The sequence below is a fragment of the Balaenoptera ricei genome, chromosome 1, assembly GCF_028023285.1.
Source record: "Balaenoptera ricei isolate mBalRic1 chromosome 1, mBalRic1.hap2, whole genome shotgun sequence".
Taxonomy (NCBI): Eukaryota; Metazoa; Chordata; class Mammalia; order Artiodactyla; family Balaenopteridae; genus Balaenoptera; species Balaenoptera ricei.
In genome coordinates, this window is record NC_082639.1 from 73,950,712 (window position 1) to 73,976,556 (window position 25,845).

General features: G+C 42.3%; 1 protein-coding gene across 1 annotated transcript in view; it reads right to left on the reverse strand.

The window, feature by feature from the left end:
* Positions 1–5,112: 5,112 nt before the first annotated feature.
* LOC132360350 (uricase) overlaps positions 5,113–25,845 on the reverse strand; it is a 40,642-nt gene continuing 19,909 nt past the window's right edge. Inside the window, exons 5-8 of the mRNA XM_059915445.1 lie at positions 17,509–17,695; positions 15,800–15,923; positions 13,739–13,822; positions 5,113–5,311 (exon numbers count right to left, since the gene is read on the reverse strand). Of these exons, the coding sequence (XP_059771428.1) occupies positions 5,237–5,311; positions 13,739–13,822; positions 15,800–15,923; positions 17,509–17,695 (470 nt within the window). The 3' untranslated portion in view covers positions 5,113–5,236. The remainder of the gene's footprint in view (positions 5,312–13,738; positions 13,823–15,799; positions 15,924–17,508; positions 17,696–25,845) is intronic.

Below are 25,845 nucleotides of genomic sequence, written 5' to 3' on the forward strand. Positions count from 1 at the left end.
ATGCAGGTGAGGAAGCAGGAGTTACAAAGGTTTTATAAAGGCGACTACAAAACGAGAAGTCCAGACAGCCCCAAGTCCAAAGGAAAGAGAGTGCTTTCTCTGAATAGAGGGTTAGGAGGTTAGAGAAATTCAGATTTCTGTAGTTGAATCTAGCAGGTGATTGAAAAGGGTATATTCCATTTCAATGACAAAGTAAAGTGTTGTCTCAAGAGTTATTTCTATTATATTGGGGGGGAAAAGGGAGAAAAAGCAGGTTACTAAGAGTAAAGAATGGTATGAACTTAAGTCTAACTGTAAAAAGGAAGGGAAGGGACATTTTCTGAGCCTGTCTCTATGAAAACCTGTGAGATGAGATTTAGAGGATTTGGAATAAGTCTTAGCCAGAATCTTGGCTGCCAAAACCCCAAGCCCCATGTGACAGCTGCTCCACCGTGTACCGTGCAGACTGCCTCCCAGGTAGTGAATGGGCTAGAATCGCCTGCTTTATTCCTCTATGAAAGGACTTGAGGTGTTGGGCTAAACATGGGGAGATGAGAGGGAAAAGTGCTGTGAGAGCAGCTCTGATTCCCAGAAAATTGGAATAGCGGCCATGTGACCTTCCATCACGAAATTACAGTGTTTTGATACAAATTACCTCCCAGGTGTTTGCAGTTCAGGACAGCCTGCTTCCCCCCCAGTGCTGAGAGGAGGTGAAACAGGAAGCCTGGTTTTCTGCATATAATGTACAATTCTAACCACAAGAAGACATCTATCGGGCTGCACCCTGCAGGCCTGCAAGCCTTGTAATTGCCCGGCCTTGAGACTGAGGAAAGAGCCCGGAGACAGTGACAGAGGCGTCAGTGGCTTATTGGATAGGGGGTCTTACACGTCCAAAACAAAGGGTCCACCGCGTCCGGCAGATGGCAGGCAGGACATGGCAACAATCTTCGCTTCTTGGGGGAGAAGGAGGCTACCATTTATAGGGGGAATTGACTTCAGGTTGGCTCATCAGTTACCTGGGAAACCAGCAGCTGGGGCAGGGGGCAAGCATGTAGGCAGTTACTGATCAAGCCCTATGATTCAGAGGATTGGATGGTCACGGGAGTGACGCAGGGACTGGCTGAGCAGGGGACGCACAGAGAGCAAGAGAAGAGCCATCTGGAGGGGCTGACCACACGCCATCCCCACGCACCCTGCATGGCCCTAACCATCTGGGTCTGCCCCTCTTCCGCAGTGCCCCTGGGGCCAGGTGTGTAGAGGGGCACTGCAACCCGATGCCGCAAATGCAGCACACACACCAGCAGCTAAGGAGTATCCGCAGGAAGCCCGGCGCTTATGTCGGGTGTCCATGAAGTCCAGAGGGGGACGACGACAGCATCTCACTGTCGACCCAGCAGTCAGACTTGTTTTCAGTGAGGCCACCACTGCTGCCCAGTAGGAACAGATCCCCCCCTCCGCTCAGACCAGGGACGAAATGTGAGATGTTTAACAGGCACAATACCGGGAAAATCATGGCCGTTCAGCGAACTACAAGGAGTAACAGCGTTCTAGATAACACCACCCCTGCCTGTGGTCTGGTCCTGGCTGGCAGCACCATCCCGCCTGTCCGCCCTCAGCGCCCACAGCCGGTGCTGAGGCCGGGAGAGGCGGCGTAACAACAGACCACAGGGTTAACACAGCGGTGCCTTTCTCAGTAGGGCCCGGATTAATCACCTCAGTAGTCTTGGCTGGGGCCAGGCAGAAGACAGGTGAAACCTACAAGTCCCTTCCTAATCCTGTTGCCCACAGGGCAGCAAACTCAAACCACCGGGGGCTTACCTGCCAGTGCCAGGGCCTTTCCGTAGTGGCTTCCCCTGGGCATAGATCCTGTGGCCAGGGCAGAAGCGAGTTGTTGTCCTGACCAATAGCTGGCGGTGGTCCTTCCATGGTCAACAGTTGAACTTGGACGATGTGGGCTAGTTGCCTCCGGGTTGACGTGGCGTAGGCACTGGGACGATTGCTCCTGGGGTGTGTCCATGTGTTGGGAGCCTCAATTGTTGTTAAAGTCGCCCATTCCTCCTTTTGATCAGCCCGGCAGTGGTGGGGTCTTAAGGCAGGTGGAAACGCCAGTGTATGGTGTTTTTATCAGCCCATTTCTGAACTTCATGGCCAGTAAAGTGGGTTCCTTGGTCACTCTCAGTGTCCATGGGCATCCTGCATAGCGTGCCTAGCTGTTCTAGACCACAAAATGTGGTTTTCCTTGTTGATGACTCGGGTAGGCCTTTTGTAATGTCTCCCACCTGTTGTAAGGCACTGTAGGCCGCACATGGCTGCTGTTCCATCACACTGTATCCTGGCTCTGCCCCCTTCCAGAGCTGGGGCCAGAAGTCCAAGGGCACCTATTATTTTGCCATTGCCACAAGCCCCAACCAAACCCTTCCAGGTAACTGGCCACGTCCATTTCACAAGCCTGTCCCTGAGTTAATAACCCTAAAGCCTGTGTCAATGGCTTATTGTTTCGGGGTGGTGGGCTGGGGCTATGTTTGTCTTACCCGACCAGATAACACCCAATTATTTGACAGATAATCCAGGTGCTTGTGTTTTGTCTGTATTCACCAGCCACCCCCATGCAGTCAGATGAGCCACAGACACAGGGCTGCTATTTTTAAACTGGAAAAAGACTCTAAGGTTAATGGAATATCATCAGTATAATCGGAGAGAAAGACATGGTGCTCAGCTGCCACAGGACCCCACATGCTAGTGGACGGCCACCTCTGGGGTACCCCCTCAACTTTCCATTCCCAGTCCTTAGTTCCTGACATCTTGGTGCTCACAGGAGTCTCCTTGGCCTCTTGGCTGACTCGCCAATTGTTGGGCTGCATCAGCAGGACTGCAAGCCTTGTAGTTGCCCAGGCTTGAGACCAAAGAAAGAGCCCAGCGACAGAGACAGAGACATCAATGGCTTATTGGACAGGAGATCTTACACGTCCAAAACAAAGGGTCCTGGAGCAGCACCCTACCATGTCTGGCAGATGGCAGACAGAACATGGCAGCAATCCTCACTACTTGGGGGAGGAGAAGGCTACCATTTATAGGGGGCATTGATGTCAGGTTGGCTCATCAGTTACCAGGGAAACCAGCAGCTGGGGCAGGGGGCAAGCACATAGGCAGTTACTGATTAAGCCCTATGATTCAGAGGATTGGATAGTCATGTGAGTGAAGCAGGGACTGGTAGAGCAGGGGATGCACAGAGAGCAAGAGAACAGCCATCTTGAGTGGCCTGACCATACAACATCCTTCACAAAACAGTAACCTGGTCCTTGAAATTTTCACAGACTACAGGCTTTCCTGCCACACACCTAGGATATAATTTCGAATAGCTCATTTGCAACTCATTACAATAAACGTTTTAAGAACTCAGGAGAAGCAAAATGCATATATGTATAAAATAAGCCACAATTTCTAAGAATTCTGCTCTTCTTCTCTGAAACAAATACAGTGTTTCTAAAATTTATATGACCTAAAAATATCGAATAAAAAGGGCCTAATTAAGTTTTTTTGTTTTTTTGTTAGGAAAAATCATGTTAGATTCTAAATTCCTCTTTGCAGAGAATTATCAAATCAGCAGAGGAATAAAATGTACTAGCCATTTGGCCATGCAAGTTACATGATGTAGAAGCACATTTTGTAACATGAGTAGTCAATATAGCACAAAACATTCCTTATCACATTACTTCATCCTTCTTATCTCATGTTCTTTGCAAGTAGGCAGCAGCTTGAGAATGGCCTGTGGCACCTTCTACGGTTTGCTGCTCTCAGACCTCCCATCTCTCATCTCACCCATAAAGTCCAATGATGACTTTCCATGTAGGTCTAACAACAAATGAAAAGAAGGCAGGATTTTTCATTTAACAAACACAGAAATTTCTATGTGTCAGTCATAAATACTACCATTGCTCTTTACAAACATTAATTCTTTTAATCCTCAAAAAAACCTATGAGGTAGGTTCTATTTTCATCTCCATTTTACAGATGAGGAATCTTGTCATAGAGCTAGTAAGAGATGGGGCCAGGATTTAAATGAGATTGTGCAATCAAACACGGCACCATACCGCCTTAAGTAGTAGTATCATAAAGGTAAATGCAGAATTATCAAACAATACTAACTACTCTTAGGTAAGTATTTATTAAAAATGGAGACAAAAAGTTTAAATAAATAGAGATTTTTAAATGGAGGAAGGTTATCTAGAATGTTCACGTACACAAGTTTTTGTCATGGATTGCTAAAATTATAGTTTATGAAGCTTTATGGTATATATACAACAGTAGTATTAGTTAACTGATACAAAGATAACCACCACTCAAATCTGCATACATCTTTAAATCATCAGTTAAATTTATTTCCCTGATTATAAAAGTAATAAATGTTCATATCTGGAAGATTCAGAAAATCACATGACAAAAAAAATGAAAATCACTCGTAATCCCACCATCCAGAAATCATCATTGCTGATATTTTCATAAATATAGTCTCTAGTCTTTCTATATGTATATTCAACCACCTGGGTATTGACTTACCACTTATTAAACATGGCTCTTTGTGCCAAAGTGATGCATTATTCAAAGAAAAACCATTTACACTTTTTTTCAGTGCCTCAGTGTATACTAAATATTCTTTAAGGGTTGTAAAAGTCATAAAACCAATACATTAAGATTACAAAAGTACTTTTAGAGTGGAAATATACTCCCAATGATACATATGCTAGAGCATTCTTAAGAACTCAAGTATTTAGTCTAATTGAAGTCACAATGGTGATATTTTTCAAAATATATTATCATTACATTTTCTGCATTACCAAGGAGCAAGTTTTAGCATCAGTAGGATGAAAACAATGCTGCCTTCTTAAATTTGCGCACAAAATTAACTGGTATCACACCTCCATTGATTCATGATTATCTGCTTAATGAATGGATTCTAAAGCTTCTCTGAGATAGGAAGGAACAAGACCACTGAAATGAAATATTGATTTATGATTATTCTAATACTGCTCAGCATTTGTGAAGTAAACTGTGTCCACAAAGCATGTTATAATTACTAATTCTGAAACACTTTGCTGAGCTAGGTGTAGAAGAATTCTTTCATGTAGGGGCAAAATGAACACTATAAATCAACATACTAGGTTGAAATTTTGCATGGCTACACACTATGATTTCCAGCATCACAAGTGGCTTAAGGAATGCCTCAACTGAGAATGGACTCCCACTGGTGGCCACAATGTTACAGCTTTGAAGTCAGCTTCCTCTTGACTGTACCAGTAATTCTGCCATATGGATGGTCTAATGGTAGCAAGACCTGTAGAAAAACCACATGGTAAATTCAGAGGCATTAAAACAGACCTACCCTTTTTTCTACGAATCAATATGAAATCAACCACAAAAGACAACTTGCTAAACAGGAAAATGTATAGGCCCTACAGTAGTTACTTCAAGCAAGGTAATACCTTACTTTTCTGGCAATAGTTGAGACATGAGGTGATTTTCCAGAAAATTAAAGAGTTTTTTGAAAAATTTTAATCATCAGGATATAAATGTTTCTCAAATGCATTACATATCCCTGCTTTTTAAACAGAGGGTGGTGAACATAATTTGGCCTTTGCTTGATGACTCGCTCTGAACGCCAATCATTGTCCAATGCTAAATACTGCCATGCCCTCAGGAACATTTGAGGTCCTCAGGGCTCTTAGCCTAATGCTAAATGGCTCCAGACAGCTGTGCATTTACAGTTCTTCTGTCTTCCCACCCTGTCATTTGTCACTTCTCTGCTGTTCTCAGTGTGTCTTGACTCACTGAGGGCTTCTCATATGTTGCCCTCACTATGTACACACCTGCTGAGTGAGGGCCCAGGAGTGGCTCCGGCCATCCCCAGAGAGCAGACACAGACATGGGGACAGCTTGTTCAGCCACTTGGGTGCCTTTATGTGGAGGCCTGGCCCAAAGGGACTCAGGCCTTCCTGCCTCCAGGTCTCCAGAGGAAGCTTCGTGTCTGACTTCTTGAGCAAAAGGCACTGTGGCCTCAGTCTGCTGGCACACATTTGAGCTAGGATCACTGCAGGCCTGAGGCATCAGGGAGCCCTGGGAGACCCTCCTCTCTCCATCGGGGCTCCTGAGCTAAGCACTGCTCTAGTCATGATGCCTGACCCTTTCGCTGTTTGGGGCCCATTGGTTTCACCTTTGTTGAACATGGCCAGGTCCCTTTCCTGCCCTTTAGAAAGTAATCAGTTGGGACTTCCCTGGTGGCGCAGTGGTTGAGAATCTGCCTGCCAAAGCAGGGGACACGGGTTCAAGCCCTGGTCTGGGAAGATCCCACATGCTACGGAGCGACTAAGCCCGTGCGCCACAACTACTGAGCCTGCTCTCTAGAGCCCCCGAGTCACAACTACTGAGCCCACGCACCACAACTACTGAAGCTCACGTGCTCTAGGGCCCCATGCCGCAACTACTGAAGCCAGCGTGCCTAGAGCCCGTGCTCAGCAACAAGAGAAGCCACTGCAATGAGAAGCCCGCTCACTGCAACTAGAGAAAGCCCGCATGCAGCAATGAAGACCCAATGCAGGGGAAAAAAAAAAAAAGTTCTGGAAATGTATAGTGGTAAAAAAAAAAAAAAAAAAAAAAGAAAGTAATCAGTCAAAAATGTCTTTACATTCTAATTGATGGCATTCTGGGAATCTACGTCCTCACCTTTCTCTGAAGTAAATAGTGCTGCCTCTCCTTTCAGCTGAATGGACAGCGAGCGGGATCAAAATCGCACTCCTCTTTAACTCAGGGCCCTGTACCAGCTACACCTGGCACCCGAGCATGACCTTAGTTACCCAGCACTGCTCCCCAGCCTCCAGCTACAGCTGTAGTGGTACAGAGCCTGATGGAGCCATCAACATAATTTGCAGAACAGAAACAAGGTACCTGGCCAGAGGGGCTGTGACTAATAAGGCTCCTGGATCAGCAGGCCCAGAATGTAGGACCTTTTGGACTCCCTTCATTGGCCTTTATCCACCAAAGGCTATGAGCAGCAGGGCCATGGTAATAGATGGTCCCTTCCTATCTCACTCCCCCTACACACTAAAAGCATCCAATAGAATGGTGTTTTTTAGCATTCTAGAAGCCCATGGGAAGATGGATCAAATAGAGAAAACCTGCCATTCTGAGAGTGGTCCAAGTGGGGAAGGGACAGTTCTGATCTCCCAGGACTCACCACAGCAGGCTACCTGTTGGGACTGCAGGCTGGCTAGTCAGACACACTGACTTGGCTTAACCTTTTGCATGGCTAAAAACAAGTCAGGGTAAGTACTTTTTTCAAGGCAAGGTTTCCTTTCAAAAAATGAACTTCCAAACTAGCTGCTAGACAATCATCGACAGGAAGACACTGGAAATCACCAAAAAAGATACCTCACATCCAAAGACAAAGGAGAAGCCACAATGAGATGGTAGGAGGGGCGCAATCACAGTAAAATCAAATCCCATAACTGGTGGGTGGGTGACTCACAGACTGGTGAACACTTATACCACAGACGTCCACCCACTGGAGTGAAGGTTCTGAGCCCCAGGTCAGGCTTCCCAACCTGGGGGTCCGGCAACGGGAGGAGGAATTCCTAGAGAATCAGACTTTGAAGCCTAGTGGGAATTGATTGCAGGACTTTGACAGGACTGGGGGAAACAGAGACCCCACTCTTGGAGGGCACACACAAAGTAGTGTGTGCAAAGGGACCCAAGGGAAGGAGCAGTGACCCTGGGGGAGACTGAACCAGACTTACCTGCTAGTGTTGGAAGGTCTCCTGTAGAGGCGGGGGTGGCTCTGTTTCACCATGGGGACAAGGACACTGGTAGCAGAAGTTCTGGGAAGTACTCCTTGGCGTGAGCCCTCCCAGAGTCTGTCATTAGCCCCACCAAAGAGCCCAGGTAGGCTCCAGTGTTGGGTTGCCTCAGGCAAAACAACCAACAGGGAGGGAACCCAGCCCCACCCATCAACAGTCAAATGGATTAAAGTTTTACTGAACTCTGCCCACCACAGCAACAGTCAGCTCTACCCACCACCAGAGCCTCCCATCAAGCCTCTTAGATAGCCTCAACCACCAGAGGGCAGAGAGCAGAGGCAAGAAAAACTACAATCCTGCAGCCTGTGGAACAAAAACCACATTTACAGAAAGATAGACAAGATGAAAAGGCAGAGGGCTATATACCAGATGAAGGAACAAGATAAAACCCCAGAAAAACAACGAAGTGAAGTGGAGATAGGTAATCTTCCAGAAAAAGAATTCAGAATAATGATAGTGAAGATGATCCAGGACCTCGGAATAAGAATGGAGGCAAAGATTGAGAAGATGCGAGAAATGTTTAACAAAGACCTAGAAGAATTACAGAACAAACAAACAGAGATGAACAATACAATAACTGAAATGGAAACTACACTAGAAGGTACAATAGCAGAATAATTGAGGCAGAAGAACGGATAAGTGACCTGGAAGACAGAATGGTGGAATTCACTGCTGCGGAACAGACTAAAGAAAAAACAATGAAAAGAAATGAACACAGCCTAAGAGACCTCTAGGACAACATTAAATGCAACAACATTCACATTATAGGGGTCCCAGAAGGAGAAGAGAGAGAGAAAGGACCCGAGAAAATATCTGAAGAGATTATAGTCGAAAACTTCCCTAACATGGGAAAGGAAATAGCCACCCAGGTCCAGGAAGCACAGAGAGTCCCATACAGGATAAACCCAAGGAGGAACACGCCATGACACATAGTAATCAAATTGGAAAAAATTAAAGACAAATAAAAATGATTGAAAACAGCAAGGGAAAAATGACAAATAACATACAAGGGTACTCCCATAAGGTTAACAGCTGATTTCTCAGCAGAAACTCTACAAGCCAGAAGGGAGTGGCATGGCATATTTAAAGTGATGAAAGGGAAGAACCTACAACCAAGATTACTCTACCCGGCAAGGATATCATTCAGATTCAACGGAGAAATCAAAAGCTTCATAGACAAGCAAAAGCTAAGAGAATTCAGCACCACCAAACCAGCTCTACAACAAATGCTAAAGGAACTTCTCTAAGTGGGAAACACAAGAGAAGAAAAGGACCTACAAAAACCAACCCAAAACAATTAAGAAAATGGTCATAGGAACATACATATCAATAATTACCTTAAACGTGAATGGATTAAATGCTCCAACCAAAACACACAGGCTTGCTGAATGGATACAAAAACAAGACCCATATATATGCTGTCTACAAGAGACCCACTTCAGACCTAGGGACACAAACAGACTGAAAGTGAGGGGATGGAAAAAGTTATTCCATGCAAATGGAAATCAAAAGAAGGCTGGAGTAGCTATACTCATATCAGATAAAATAGACTTTAAAATAAAGAATGTTACAAGAGACAAGGAAGGACACTGCATAATGATCAAGGGATCAATCCAAGAAGAAGATATAACAATTATAAATATATATTCACCCAACATAGGAGCACCTCAATACATAAGGCAACTGCTAACACTATAAAAGAGGAAATCGACAGTAACACAATAATAGTGGGGGACTTTAACACCTCACTTACACCAATGGACAGGTCATCCAAAATGAAAATAAATAAGGAAACAGAAGCTTTAAATGACACAATAGACCAGATATATTTAATTGATATTTATAGGACATTCCATCCAAAAACAGCAGATTACACTTTCTTCTCAAGTGCGTACGGAACATTCTCCAGGATAGGTCACATCTTGGGTCACAAATCAAGCCTCAGTAAATTTGAGAAAATTGAAATCATATCAAGCATCTTTTCTGACCACAACGTTATGAGATTAGAAATGAATTACAGGGAAAAAAACGTAAAAAACAAAAACACATGGAGGCTAAACAATACGTTACTAAATAACCAAGAGATCACTGAAGAAATCAAAGAGGAAATCAAAAAATACCTAGAGACAAATGACAATTAAAACACGACAATCCAAAATCTATGGGATGCAGCAAAAGCAGTTCTAAGAGGGAAGTTTATAGCTATACAAGCCTACCTAAAGAAACAAGAAAAATCTTAAGTAAACAATCTAACCTTAAACCTAAAGGAACTAGAGAAAGAAGAACAAACAAAGTTAGCAGAAAGAAAGAAATCATAAAGATCAGAGCAGAAATAAATGAAATAGAAACAAAGAAAACAATGGCAAAGATCAATAAAACTAAAAGTTGGTTCTTTCAGAAGATAAACAAAATTGATAAGCCATTAGCCAGACTCATCAAGAAAAAGAGGGAGAGGATTCATATCAATAAAATTAAAAATGAAAAAGGAGAAGTTACAACAGACACCGCAGAAATACAAAGCATCCTAAGAGACTACTACAAGCAAGTCTATGCCAATAAAATGAACAACCTGGAAGAAATGGACAAATTCTTAGAAAGGTATAACCTTCCAAGACTGAACCAGGAAGAAACAGAAAATATGAACAGACCAATCACAAGTAATGAAATTGAAACTGTGATTAAAAATCTTCCAACAAACAAAAGTCCAGGACCAGATGGCTTCACAGGTGAATTCTATCAAACATTTAGAGAAGAGCTAACACCCATCCTTCTCAAACTCTTCCAAAAAATTGCAGAGGAAGGAACACTCCCAAACTCATTCTATGAGGCCACCATCACCCTGATACCAAAACCAGACAAAGATACTACAAAAAAAGAAAATTACAGACCAATATCACTGATGAATATAGATGCAAAAATCCTTAACAAAATACTAGCAAACAGAATCCAGCAACACATTAAACGGATCATACACCACGATCAAGTGGGATTTATCCCAGGGATGCAAGGATTCTTCAATATATGCAAATCAATCAATGTGATACACCATATTAACAAATTGAAGAAGAAAAACCATATGATCATCTCAATAGATGCAGAAAAAGCTTTTGACAAAATTCAACACCTATTTATGATGAAAACCCCCCAGAAAGTGGGCATAGAGGGAACCTACCTCAGCATAATAAAGGCAATATACAACAAACATCATTCTCAACGGTGAAAAACTGAAAGCATTTCCTCTAAGAACAGGAACTAGACAAGGATGTCCACTCTCGCCACTATTATTCAACATAGTTTTGGAAGTCCTAGCCATGGCAATCAGAATTGGAATACAGAATCAGAATCAGAATACAAATTGGAAAAGAAGAAGTAAAACTGTCACTGTTTGCAGATGACATGACACTATACATAGAGAATCTTAAAAATGCCACCAGAAAACTACTAGAGCTAATCAATGAATTTGGTAAAGTAGCAGGATACAAAATTAATGCACAGAAATCTCTTGCATTCCTATACACTAATGATGAAATATCTTAAAGAGATATTATGGAAACACTCCCATTTACCATTGCAACAAAAAGAATAAAATACCTAGGAATAAACCTACCTAGGGAGACAAAAGACCTGTATGCAGAAAACTATAAGATGCTGATGAAAGAAATTAAAGATGATACCAACAGATGGAGAGATATGCCATGTTCTTGGATTGGAAGAATCAATGTTGTGAAAATGACTATACTACCCAAAGCAATCTACAGATTCAATGCAATCCCTATCAAATTACCAATGGCATTTTTTACAGAACTAGAACAAATCATCTTAAAATTTGTATGGAGACACAAAAGACCCCAAATAACCAAAGCAGTCTTGAGGGAAAAAAACGGAGCTGGAGGAATCAGACTCCCTGACTTCAGACTATACTACAAAGCTACAGTAATCAAGACAATATGGTACTGACACAAAAACAGAAACATAGATCAATGGAACAAGATAAAAAGCCCAGAGATAAACCCACGCACCTATGGTCAACTAATCTATGACAAAGGAGGCAAAGATATACAATGGAGAAAAGACAGTCTCTTCAATAAGTGGTGCTGGGAAAACTGGACAGCTACATGTAAAAGAATGAAGTTAGAAAACTCCCTAACACCATTCACAAAAATAAACTCAAAATGGATTCAAGACCTAAATGTAAGACCGGACACTATAAAACTCTTAGAGGAAAACATAGGAAGAACACTCTTTGACATAAATCACAGCAAGATCATTTTTGATCCACCTCCTAGAGTAATGGAAATAAAAACAAAAATAAACAAATGGGACCTACTGAAACTTCAAAGCTTTTGCACAGCAAAGGAAACTATAAACAAGACGAAAAGACAACCCTCAGAATGGGAGAAAATATTTGCAAACAAATCAACGGACAAAGGATTAATCTGCAAAATATATAAACAGCTCATTCAGCTCAATATTAAAGAAACAAACACCCCAATCCAAAAATGGGCAGAAGACCTAAATAGACATTTCTGCAAAGAAGACATACAGATGGCCAAGAAGCACATGAAAAGCTGCTCAACATCACTAATTATTAGAGAAATGCAAATCAAAACTACAATGAGGTATCACCTCACACCAGTTAGAATGGGCATCATCAGAAAATCTACAAACAACAAATCCTGGAGAGGGTGTGGAGAAAAGGGAACCCTCTTGCACTGTTGGTGGGAATGTAAATTGATACAACCCCTACGGAGAACAATATGGAGTTTCCTTAAAAAACTAAAAATAGAATTACCATATGATCCAGCAATCCCACTACTGGGCATATACCCAGAGAAAACCATAATTCAAAAAGACACATGCACCCCAATGTTCATTGCAGCACTATTTACAATAGCCAGGTCATGGAAGCAACCTAAATGCCCATCGACAGAGGAATGGATAAAGAAGATGTGGTACATATATACAATGGAATATTACTCAGCCATAAAAAGGAACGAAATTGAGTCATTTGTTGAGACGTGGATGGATCTAGAGACTGTCATACAGAGTGAAGTAAGTCAGAAAGAGAAAAACAAATATCGTCTATTAACGCATGTATGTGGAACCTAGAAAAATGGTACAGATGAACCAGTTTGCAGGGCAGAAGTTGAGACACAGATGTAGAGAACAAATGTATGGACACCAAGGGGGGAAAACTGCAGTGGGGTGGGGATGGTGGTGTGCTGAATTGGGCGATTGGGATTGACATGTATACAGTGATGTGTATAAAGTTGATGACTGATAAGAACCTGCAGTACAAAGAAATAAACAAATAAACAAACAAAACAACTAATACTAAACTTTCTTTGGGTTATTTATATGGAAATATGTTAATATAAATGTTTCAGATATTACATGAAATTTCTAAAAAAAAAAAAAATGAACTTCCTCATCTTGCCTGCTGTAAATGCAACTAGAAACACAAATATCTTCATTTTTTTTGTGTATATTGTATTCCACTTAAATTGACTACTTAAAAGTTAGAGATGATAGAAGAAAATGAAAATAGAATCTTTTTTTTTCTCCTCATCGTTTCATGATAGAAGAATAATGGAGCTGTGACCTTCTGGGGCAATTTTTGGAGAAGTATATCTCAAAGCTATTTCTTTGGGCACACTCTGTTCTTTCTTTTTCTTTTACTCTCTGCAACTTCCAACCTTCCTTTATAAGTATTCACCCACTTCTAGCATACTCCACCCTCAGACAGTGAAAGGCCAGAGTCTAAGAGGGCTCTAAACAGCGGCAACTATAAATATTCCAAAAGCAACAGCTGTTAGGAGTTGTGACAGGGGATAGTATCATCCTAAGTTTATAAAGAGGGGTAAAGAGTGGGTGGGGGAAATGTGCTTTAAATATGTTTAAAGTTCTCTTACCTCTTCCCTGTTGATCAGTCCCATTTTGGACATGTCTATGTTAAAGTAGTGAATGTTTGGCAGGCTGATTTCCATAGTTTCTATCTGAAATCCACAACAATATGCATTACATGCGGAAACTGTGAATCTGTCTCTGTTACTCCTTCCCACCAACCCCCAACTACCCACTAGCTCATTACTCAGATCCTACCTGTCTCTGAGATGTTCCTCTGATGTTCCTCTACTGCTTGACACTGTTCTCTCCTGCTAGTACTATTATTAAATGATGGACCCACTCTTCTCTCTGTGTATGAAATCCGTTTCTCAGAAAAGTAAAATCTCCTTGGGTCAGAAACCTGGGACATCTGCAGCATCCAACTGGCCTCCTGGTGCTGGCTCGTCAACCTCTTAAATTCCCCCTCCATCCATTCCCTCCTCTCGAGGCTTGTCCCTAACATTTGCAGGCCCTGGAGTAAGAGTATAATTGGATGTCCCCATACCAGATGTTTAATGATTTAAAAGTTATGAATCAAGCTAAAGTACTTTCAAGTGAAATATATTCTATCCCTCTAACTTGACAAATATTCCTTCATCACAATCTGGAAGGTCAGGATCGAATTTAAAATTCTCTGATTCCTTGCAGCATCATGCCAGGACCTGGCAGCATGAGAAGAGCCAGCCCTCAGCCCTGGCCATCCCATCTTCTCTCTTGGACTCATGTGGGTGGATACCCCAGCTTGCATGTCAAGTCCCATTCATACCTCTAGCAAACATCTGCCCCTTTTCTCACTCTCGGGCTTAAGGGTACACTAATGGCATGACTTGCACTTTAGGGGATAGATCTGGGGAACAGGCTTGCACAGGTTCTGGAAGTAGTCTCGGGGTTATTTGGGCAGGACATTCTGGGATGTAAATATCCAGAGAATTGTCTAGAAGGGGAAGCACGGGCTCCTGAAGTGTTTGTTGCCTTGGTCCCACTGACTCCTCATCCAGCGGAGAGAGGCATAGCTAGAGGAGGGCTTGGAGGGGGTGTGTGGGCCGTGGCAGGAGTCCCTTGTGCCCAGGTCTAAGGATGACTCTGTTCCTCTCCATCCCATCATGGCCTTAGTTCACATCCTTGTTGCCAGTTTTCTGCAACAGCTTCCCAACAGGTCTCCTTGTCTATGACCCATCATCCCTTTAATCTATCACATGTCTTTCAGAGTGGTCTTTCTAGAGTGCAAATCTGGTAGTGCCACACCTTGCTTAGACCCCTCAGTGGCTCCTAAGAGTTTTCAGGATAAAATACAGACTCTACAGAGAAGCCCACAAAGGGCTTCCCAATCTGCTTCCCAACTCATCTCTAGGCACATGGAAAGACTTTTGCTCCTGGAGCTTCACTTGTGGCAGAGCCTCAGCAGTAAATGACTGTTCCATGCTGCCTCCTGTCTCCACACCTACCTCCTCCTTCACCCTTGAGTATGAACTCAGATAACCCCTACCAGTCCCTTAAGACTCAGCTCAAATACCTCTTCCTCCAGAAAGCCTGGATTGCACTATCCCCTACACCAGAGTTAGGTGACTTCCTCTGAATTTCCATAATATTCTATTCTCTATTGAACTGTTAGTTTACTTATTTTCTTCTTTCACTTAATGATGAACTCTTTGAGGGTAGGGACGATGTCTAATTTATCTCTGATTTCCTCATGTGCTGACAGAGACATAATAACCATTCAATAATATCAAATGGATGGATGGATGAAATCTCTCTGCATTTATCCTTCATTCTCTGGCTCTCCTGAAGCATAGACCCTTGGGATAATTACCCCTCCTTCAGGGCATTTGAGTGTCCTAAATTGTAGCAGGTTGAAGAGACTCAGAATTTTCAACAAAACTAAAGAACTACAGCAGTGGCCTGTGTTTTCAGGTTAAACAGATTTTTACATTTTTTTATTCTCTTCTCACTTGCTATAACAAGCTTTTGAGCAACAACAGATGTCATTTTTCATGTGTCTTCCACTTTCTTATTTTAACTCTCTTTCTCAGAGCTGACAGGAGACACAAGTTCTCTCAGTCCTCAGAATGGCAAGTGACAAAACCTACCTCAGGAACTTGGCTCAGGGAGAGCATCTGGATGTCATAGAGGGTCTTCTGGATAGAGGGCGAGTACTCGCCTTTGTCATAGGGTCCAACAAATTTCTTCAGGACAACGTCCCTAATAGTGTCCCTAAAGCACAGAAAAGAGAACTGAGGGCTCTCACAGGGTGGTGTTTGGGGAACGTATTATGAAGCTAAGAAGCGGTACCCTCTCTGTCTCCCCAAAAACAATTTCATTGCTGGTTTTAGAGAGGATTAATATCCTGTAATGCCAAAAAGAAAAAAAAAACCTAACTTCCCATTTCCCTACACGCATACACACATGCACACAAGTCAATAAACGTATTGAGCATAACTAGGTTATCTTCATAATCTGGCACCAGGGCCCAGTGGGCATTCCAGGCTAAGTTTCCCTCCATGCTTGAAGAATTTATGAAGAGGACTTCCTAGTATTCTAATCTGCTTGGCTTGGCCCTTTGCTTGAATTGCTGCATTTTCAGGGGTATTACCGTGTCAGGCTGTGTGCTAAGTATTTTATGTAATTACTTCATTAAATTCTCTCAATATACCTGAGGCAGGTACTATTATTATCTCCAATTTAGAGATGAGGAATCTGAGCTAAAAGTTAAATGATCTACTCAGTCCCCCTCCTTAGTGGGAGGCCCAGCTTGTACCCCGACTGGCTCAATTTCGTGCTCTTTTCAACATAAATACATCAGACTGCTGCCCATAGGGAACACTTGAAAAAAGGAGAAAAAAAGATTGAGGTGAGATTCTCTTCAAGCATTTCCAACCTATCACATAATAAAAGGAGCAGAGTAACACTCTGCCAGTGGGAGGAAGCTACCAGGGGGCAGATTCCAGCTTATCACAGGGTAGAAGTTTCTAACAATTAGAGCTTCAGCAAAGGAATGAGATACCTGCTCAAAAAGCAAACTGGGATTCAGAGGCCTAATCACTGCTTGTTGAGGATGTTAAAAAAAGAGTCATACGTTACAATACTAAAGCATTTATCATTTATAAAATGCTTCTGTAACTGTCATCTCATTTTGAATTTAGCCTAGGGTGGCCACTTGTCCCAGTTTGCCTGGGACCAAGGGGTTTCCTAGGACATAGGACTTTCAGTGTTAAAATCAGGAAAGTCCTTGACAAACTGGGACGAGTTGGTCAGCCTGGTTTAGCCCTCTCTGCATCTGCCATGAAGTAACAAGGCCATTATCCTCATTTGATCCCGTGTTTCTTAAAGTGTGGCCTTTGGTCCAGCAGCATGAGCATCACCTGGGAGTTTGTTAGAAATGCACGTTCTCAGGCCCCATTCTGGGCCACAGAATTAGAACCTTTGGGGTTGGGCTCAGTGATCTGCAGTTTAATAAGCCCTCCTTATTAATAAGTCCTCAGAATCATGATTGTGATTCTGATACACAATCATGTTTGAGTACTACTGATTTAGTCAATTAAAAAACAGAGGATCAGGGAAATCAGGTGGTCTGCTCAAGGTCATTATAGCTAATAGCATCTTAGCTATTGGTGCAGATTTACTAACTCAAAGTAAGACCAGTATTCTTTCTGTTATCCATCAGAAGGGATGTCTTACAATGGGGAGGCGGAATTGAATGGCTTCCAAGTTTCCCTTTCAGATGGAAGACTCCATGAACTGTGGGAAAAGAGGGCAGACACTACCTCCACCAGCGCCAGACCCTAGCACTCGTTCATACCAGGTGGCCTCAAAGTCCACGTCTCTGCCCTGGTGGTAGCGCCACTTGCAGTACACTTGGGTGGCAAAGCACCGGTCCTTCACCTCAGGGAGGGTGGTGAACTGGTCCCTGATGAATCCTTCAAATCCGGACTGGGTTGTTTTCAAGACTTTGAGGTCTTTGATTCCAGAATTAATGACTGGAGGTCCTGTTTTATGTCAAAAGGTAAGAGGGGATGAGGTCATAAAGAAAACAGTGCCTTCTTACTGCCTAGCCCTGAGGATCCTGGTCATTAAAACATGGCACATTACATTTGTACAAAGAGCTACATCACTGCCTGTGTTTTCTCTCTCCCTGTCTCCTCTGAAGTCCACATGATGAAGACAGTGTGCCTTTCCCTCTCTCTGAATTCCACAACTCCCTGCCTTCTCATGCCCTAGGAGAACTGAAGGTCAGAGATTAAACGTCCATGCTGTGTTGAAGCCCACAGGAACAAATACCTTTTTCTCAGCTATGTGCAGAGGTATCTTCTAGGCCAATTACCTTCCAAATTTTGAGCTCCGTCTCATTCAGCAGGCAGTCATGCTGGAATGAGTTAATAAACTCCTCAAAAGCAGCTCCTCTGTCTGCTATTGTGACGCCCTTTACTGGGGGTGGTCCTCATGTGGATTGTCTACACTGTTGATGGCTCCAATCACCACCAGACCCCTCAGTTCCCTTGCGTTTATGAACTCAGCAAAACCAGAAAATTTCATGAATAGGTAGCATCATGGGCCTGGATGAGCCTAAATAGAGACTGGGAAGATGAGGTCAGTGACCCATGAGGTATACATTGTCTAGGTGGATACTCATAAAGGCCTTTGTTTTTTGGCAGAACTGAGAAGGGGCAAAGTTGGCCTGTGGGGATCTGGGCGGGATGGACAGAGTTGAAAACAATGGAGGAGATGACATGGCTCTCCCGCCGTCCCTACATTACCTCATGAGATGCATCAGGGAGGTGGAGGGGAGAGAGGCATAATCTGAAAAAGCTGTTTACTTACGCCTGGCAGTTCTAGGTCAGGGCCCAGATGACAGGTAGGGTACCGAGTTAGCGAGGGGAAGATTCTCTCTTTCTTTTTCTATGTGGAACACACTGTAGTTCCAGCAGTTTGGTGAAGCCTGAAGAACACATGGCACCAGGTGACATGCTGGGAAGTCCCAGGGTACAATGTCTGTGGAAAGCAGCCTTTTTCCCAAGGAGGAGTGTCAACTGGCACAGCAAATGCTGGGCAGAGCCAGTGAGGCAGCAGTTGTACTCAGTGGGTGCAAACTTCTCCCTGAGCATGTGTGAGACAGCCCTCCAGGCTGGGAGAAGGTAGGAGAGTTTGGCTGGAGAGGTACAGCAGTTTTGTAATGAGAGAGCAACAAGGTCAGGGAAATTCGGGAATTAACTTCACCATGGCCTTATTTGTATGTGCAGGCTGGTGAGGCCAGGACACTCAGGGGGCACTTGGGTACAAACTCCCAAAAGCATAGTCAAGGCAGAATGACTTAGATCACCTCTTTTCAGTCTTGAAATTAGTCCAGACTAATATCTATGCTTCTTGACCTGTTGAATCTCAAGCCAAGAGCTGGAGGTATCAGGCATCACTATGTTGTACATGGTCTTAGTTGAAGAATAAGAATGTAACTCACAATCCTCAATTAAAATCCAGGGTAGCTGTTAATAATCCAGTGGTTTACATCATCCTGTGTGATTTCTATTGCTGTGGTTAACTCAGGAGCTGTGGACTTTCAGAAGTAGGTAAATAATGACTATATTTTGATATTTTCCCAACCACATGTGTGTGCCTACCAGAGAGAGCAGTGGCCATGGTTAGTGGTAGATTTGCTGATTAAATATGTGCTGATTAAATAAGGTGTTCTGGTCACAGTGTTCTAGGATAATGTGGTAAGACAGAAAATGGTATTTTCTCAATTGGAAAATACCAAAGTTCTCATTGGAAGCTATATCTGAATCAGGATCAAGAGAAAGATACCAGCAACGATTTCATGCCTTAGGTTGGCTGGGTTTATCAGATTCTAAGTGTTATCAAGACACGATTCTGCAAAATCTGCATTTCTAACAGTGTAGAGCTGACCCAAGTGAGTCTTAAGTCTCAGACCCAAGAGAATTGCAGAAGCAATCAATAAGTATCCATTAAATGAATGAGTGAGTGCAGTAAAATTGATTCACCTTAACTTAGCCTTACAACTTAGTGTCTTTTTCTTCTGGACAGTTCTCCTCCATCAATCTTTACCATTTCCCTTCCTGATCTGCCCCCTCCCCTCAACCCTCACCCACAGACAGTGTGACAGGGGGAGAAGGGGAGGGCATCAACACTGATTGAGAAGGTCCTGACTGCCAGCACACGTTCTAGTCGTATGGCTAGACACTGGCAGAGGTGGAATTTGAACTCAGCACCCCATTATGAGATTTCATGCTTTTCTTTCCCCTTTTTGGATCACTCCCCATCCTCAAAATGTTTCCTCCTGCCTTTAACTCTCTCTTCCCATTTCTGTAATAAAAGAGGACTTTCCAAGAGACAAGAAAGTTGCCACCGCCATTCCGCAATGTGCATTCAGGACTCAGACAGAGCCCCCAGTTGAAAAATACCATCCCCGTTGGTTTGAAATGAAGATTGAAGCATCACTTTTAGAAATGACCCCATGTGTCTTGAAAACATTTTATCATTTAAAAATTTCCTATTGAAATACCAAGACCCCTTAGAGGAGTCACTCCTTAAGCCTTTATAAACTAATATCATAATTTACTTCCAACAGTAATCCCTTCTAGAAAAAAAAATCCTATAGAAATGAAACTTGAATTTGCAATCAGAAGTGGGGTTAGAACAAGTAGTGGGAATCCTCGAAGGGGGATAAAGAGAAGTCAAGGGAAACCAAAGGCAAACTTTATCTATTTCTACTTTTCCTATACAGCTGGCCTTGATCGCCAGCATCTATGTGAGCCAACCAGACTTTGAATCCTCAGTTGTCTCAATCATAAAAGGATTTCCAGATGCAGGGTTACATATGGTTGAGTCCACAGTCTTGGGACTCAGGCTCCTTGAATTCAGCCTCAGTACTCTCCATGCCTCTCCTCCCCTATTTATGGGCAGTATTTCCTTGATAGAATTACTTAACCTCTCTCTACCTTGATTTTCTCATCTGCAGGAGATGATAATCATAACTATTTCCTAGAGATGATAGATGTCTAAGATGATACACATAAAGGACTTAGTAAAATGGCTGTCCAGGAGGAAATGCTCTATAAAATTATTATGATGATTTTGCCCTAATTGACCTTTTCTTATTGACGTCAACCCCCTGTAAATACTTCCCATGTTTCACAAAGGCTCATTGGGTTCTGAAAACTCCTTCTGACATGCCATCCCTATCCACCTCCAGCCCTGTGATGAGATTTATTGATCTTTGGGGAGTGTCAGTCTGCTAGGCAACTTTGAAATGATCTACTTTCTTGCTAGAATCTGAAAATGGAGAAAGCAGTTGCATTTTCTAATGTGTTTTGACCTCAGTTTCACATGGAATAAAACATCTCATGTTCTCAAAGACAGTTCACTACTGCCACAGTTTAGGCAGAACGCAAAACATCTACTCTGGTGTGCTCATCATTCTTTGAACAACGACAAAAACCTATTCTCTTTGAATGTGAAAAATACATTTTCTTGGCACGCATCAGACACCCTGGACGAAATCTGGGAGCTTATTTTATCTTCTCTGTTGGCGGTGCCCCAGCTTTCTGAACACTGGTAGGAACCTGAGCCTTTCAAATCCATGGGCCCATCAACTAAAAATATGATGCTTCACACACTCTTAAAAAGATTCCAGTTTAGACTAACAAGAAGTAATTCAACCCAAAAGACTGTCCTTTTCTAGGTTACTTCCTATGAAACCACTTAATCAGCTCTTTTTTGCCTTTCTGCCATGGTTATGGAGTAACACAAAAGGAAGATTTTCACATTTTACTTTTCTAGAACATAATCTTTTCTAACTTTCAGTGTCCTCCTACACACTTAACAGATTGTGGTTTATCTCTCAGAGAAGCATACATCCTACCCCTTCAGGTCTCTAAGGGAAAGAAACTGCAAATTAATAGAAACTAAGCCCGATTCCTTACCTACGCATCAGGTGTCACAAAGCACAAAGCTTTACTGAGCCAAGAAAAAAAAATCCTGTCATGAAGGGGATAATTGCTTCCACATTTAACACCTCCAAAAAGGACACAAATAGCTAAAAGGAGGATATTTTAAAACTATATTAAATCATTCTAGTAGAAAACCTCAAATTTGTAAAGTGCTAGAAAAAGTGAAGATCAATTAAATATCATTTGCCTTTGAGAGTCCATTTAGCTCATGGAGGTAGGATGAAAGCTCCCTGTGTGCAATTCTGGATGGGGAGAGATGACGTCACCCAGATGGAAGGAAGTTAACTGGGTTTTTGTACAATGAGGTGATGATCAAGATGATTTTTAAAAGATCTTGTGCTTGTCAAGAACCTTTCTTTTGGAATAACTGAAGAGTGTCTTAGTCTTGATATCAAAATGATACAGGCAGCCTTCTTGGCAGTGGCAATCTCTGTCCTGAGTCTCCCACTTTCCCCATCTCATTTCTTCCATCTGCCCTGCCTGACACCTCTTAAATCTCTTCTCCTCCAGGACTTTAGTTTTATCAACGCCCTTCCTAAAATCTTCCTCCTACCCCTACTAGTCTCCATGTCAATAGATTTTTTTTTTCACCACTACAAGACAGTATCTCTTATTTGAAACCTCTTCTCTATCTTCCATTCCTCTATTTGGTTATGCTTTAGTTGAATTTTTATAATTAGTGTCAGATTGGGAGAAATATGATGCTTAAAGAATTATGAATTATAATTCAAATTGTGTGTGGGGGGGTGTGTTGGGGAGATGCTCTGCTTAGTTCAACTAGTTTAAATTAGTGACTCAACCATCCCAGTGACTTCAAGGCTTGGCTAAGCTTGTAGTTCACAGAGACTCACAGAGAAACAGTTTGGAAGATCGAGGTTCCATATAACACCTACATCAACAGCCTGTACCACACATGCAGAGCCTAGCTCTCCTCTCAGAGCTGGGGAAGTCACAAAAATAACACCAGCCCTCATCCCTTTGGTGAAAAAATTTCTCTCTCTCTTCCAGATTCTCCCATGGAACTAGCAGACTTTGAAACAGCTAAAAGAACACTTAATGATGTAGCTTAAAAAGATACCCTAGGAAAAAATAGTGTAATGGGAGTTTTATAGCAATTCTCAGGGCCTAAAGTGGGTGCTTCAGATTCAGAAGGCTTTCTATAAATGTTTGCTCAATTGATAAGAATGAATCCAGTCCACCAGGAGAAACCCAGTTACATATCCTGCTGGGAAAATTTGCAGGCTGAATGGGTGATTAAGTACATGTGTTTGAGGGGGCAGAATTCTCACTATCCTAGCCAGCCCCCCACAAAAAGCCCTACTTAGAAGTTTGTAACAACAGCCTTCAGCATGTGAATTGGGGTGTGTGTGTTTGTGTGTGTAAGATGATTATTTTCTTTAGTTAAGCCTATGCAAGGGCATTTCTTATGACAGTGATTGTACACTGAATCACCTCATGATATCTGCAGTTTTAGCTCCTGGAAAATAAGCAAATTAAGAATTAAACTTTGTTACCAAAAAAATGGCATAGACCCCTACTCTCCAAAGAGGGACAGAGTACAAATGTCATCTTCAAATAGACAACACAGGAAGATACACAGACTCAGGAATGTGTGCACACATACTGCACACCCCCAAGGCAGCAGATGCCTCCTTCCCTGCTGACCCCTGTCAGCCCACGCATGCTATGGGGGGGGGGGGGAGAGGTGCTGGACTCCAGACAAGTCAAGTTGGAGCTCTGGGAACACTGCCACAGTGATCGCAACACCCTGAAGTTTTCTGAAGAAAGAAAAAGCTTTGGCCTGATTCTGTTGATTAGTTTCCACCCTGTAGCAGCCAGGTGACTAGAATTCAGGCTGATGATAGCTCCTGGTAATTCCTGGAAAGAACAAGGGTGTGAAGTGCAGCCTGTTTTCTTCCTATGATCAGCTGAGCCCTAGATTTGGCCACTCCACTTCCACCTCCAGGGGTCTGCTAAATATTCTTGCAGAGGGAGGTCACCAATGATGCCTACTTGCCAAACTGCACACTCTCTTCAGTCTTCTTTTAAACCAAACTTCTTAACCTTCCTGTGGAGGAGACCACTGGCAGGTCCTCTTCCTCCTGGGTCCGCGGCTAGACTACATTTCCTGGCCCTCCTTGCAGTTAGGTGTGGCTGTGTGATTGGGTTCTCTTCATTTGATGTGCTCTGTGCTACTTCAGACCTTGAGCAGTTTCACCTCCTCCTTTTTTTCTTCAAGCTCTTTTCTTCTCCTTGTTGTCTGGTATGGGGAATCTACTCTCAAGGTGACCCCAGAAAGTGAGGATCAAAACTGTCTGGTTGCATCAACCTGGATTCCTGAATAACTTCCTGGAGTGGAGCATCCTCCCAACACACACACACACACACATGCACGCAAGCACACACGCACACGTGCGTGCACACACACAAACACATACGTGCACACACACACACACACACACTGAACTTGACTTTTACAAAAAACTGTAAGCTTCATGTGCAAAGCCACTACATATAAGCCTACTTATTATGCATTCTATTATCCCAATAACTATCCCTCATTTCTTGAAATGTATTTTCCCTTTGCTTCCATGACACCACTGTCTCCAAGCCTCCTCCTGTCCCTCTGATCATTCTTCTCTCTCACTCTTAAACTTTCCAACCTTTAAACTGGGGAATTTTTCCCCAGGCCCTCTCATCTTTCCTCTTCTCACTTTATATGTTTTTCTGGATTGTTCCTTCTTCCCCATGGCTTCACCAACCAATTTGGAAATAGATAGTCTCCAAGTCCATCCCTTATTCCCAAACTTACCAGCTTCCTCTAGAAACTTCCTCATTATATGTATTATTCTTAGTCAACACCCACAGGCCCCTGACTTTAGGATAACTTTAACCCGTCCTTCTCTCTAACCTTCCATCCTTACGCAAATACTCAGACTTATAAGCACACTTCAGAAATGCCTCACATAATGTCTGTCCCCAACTTCTGTAGTCTTTTCATCTCTACCTCTTCTGCCTTAGTTCAGACTCCATCATTTCTTCATCTCTGCAACAAGTCTCCAAATGTCTCACTACTGCCTGTTTCTCCAGCCAGTTTACCATAACCTTGGTCAGAATTACTAAACAGTACACACATACACATAAAGACCTTTCCTGGATCTCTATTATCATTCAAAATAATAATAATAACAGCTTTCTTTCAAAGAGTGCTTCTTATGTGCCAGGTACTGTGCTAAATGTTAAATTAACATTTATCCCCTTTCATTCTCTGGGTAATTGCTGAGGTAGACACTGTTATTCTCATGTTAGAAATAAAAAAAAACACTGAAGTAGTATACTTAATGTGCTCACAGTCACAAAGTTATTAAGTAGAGAAGCTCAAATTCAAAAACAGTTCAGTCTTCATACAGTAAAGGTAGGAAATCATCCACATGCAATGCTAGTAGGGAGGTTAAAAGACAAAAGTAGTCAATTCATTTGTATCCATGATAAGAAGTTAAGGGATACAAAAAACAATTAGATGTAAAATATAATATCAAAAACAGTAATCATGAAGGGAGTAGAGTACAAATGCAAGGTATCTATATATAGAGAGATTGCTATACAGAAACCTCATGGTAAACACAAAACAAAAATACCCACAAAAAAGAAAAAGAAATCTAAACATAATACTAAAGATAGTCATCAAATCACAAGAGAAGGGAACAAAAGAAGAAAGGGGAAAAAAGAAGACCCACAAAACAAATCCAAAACATTAACCAAATGACAATAGGAACATACATATTGATAATTATCCTAAACATAAATGGACTAAATGGTTCAACCAAAAGACATAGACTGGTTAATGGATAAAAAAAGCAGCATCCATATATGTGCTGCCTACAAGAGACTCACTTCAGACCTAGAGACACACCAGACTGAAAGTGAGGGGATAGAAAAAGGTATTCCATACAAATGGAAATCAAAAGAAAGCTGAAGTAGCAATACTTATATCAGACAAAATAGACTTTAAAATAAAGACTGTCACAAGAGACAAAGGACACTACATAATAATCAAAGGATCAATCTGAAAAAAAGATATAACAATTATAAATATATATGCAACCAACATAGGAGCACCTTAATATATAAGGCAAATATTAACAGACATAAAAGGAGAAATTGACAGTAACATA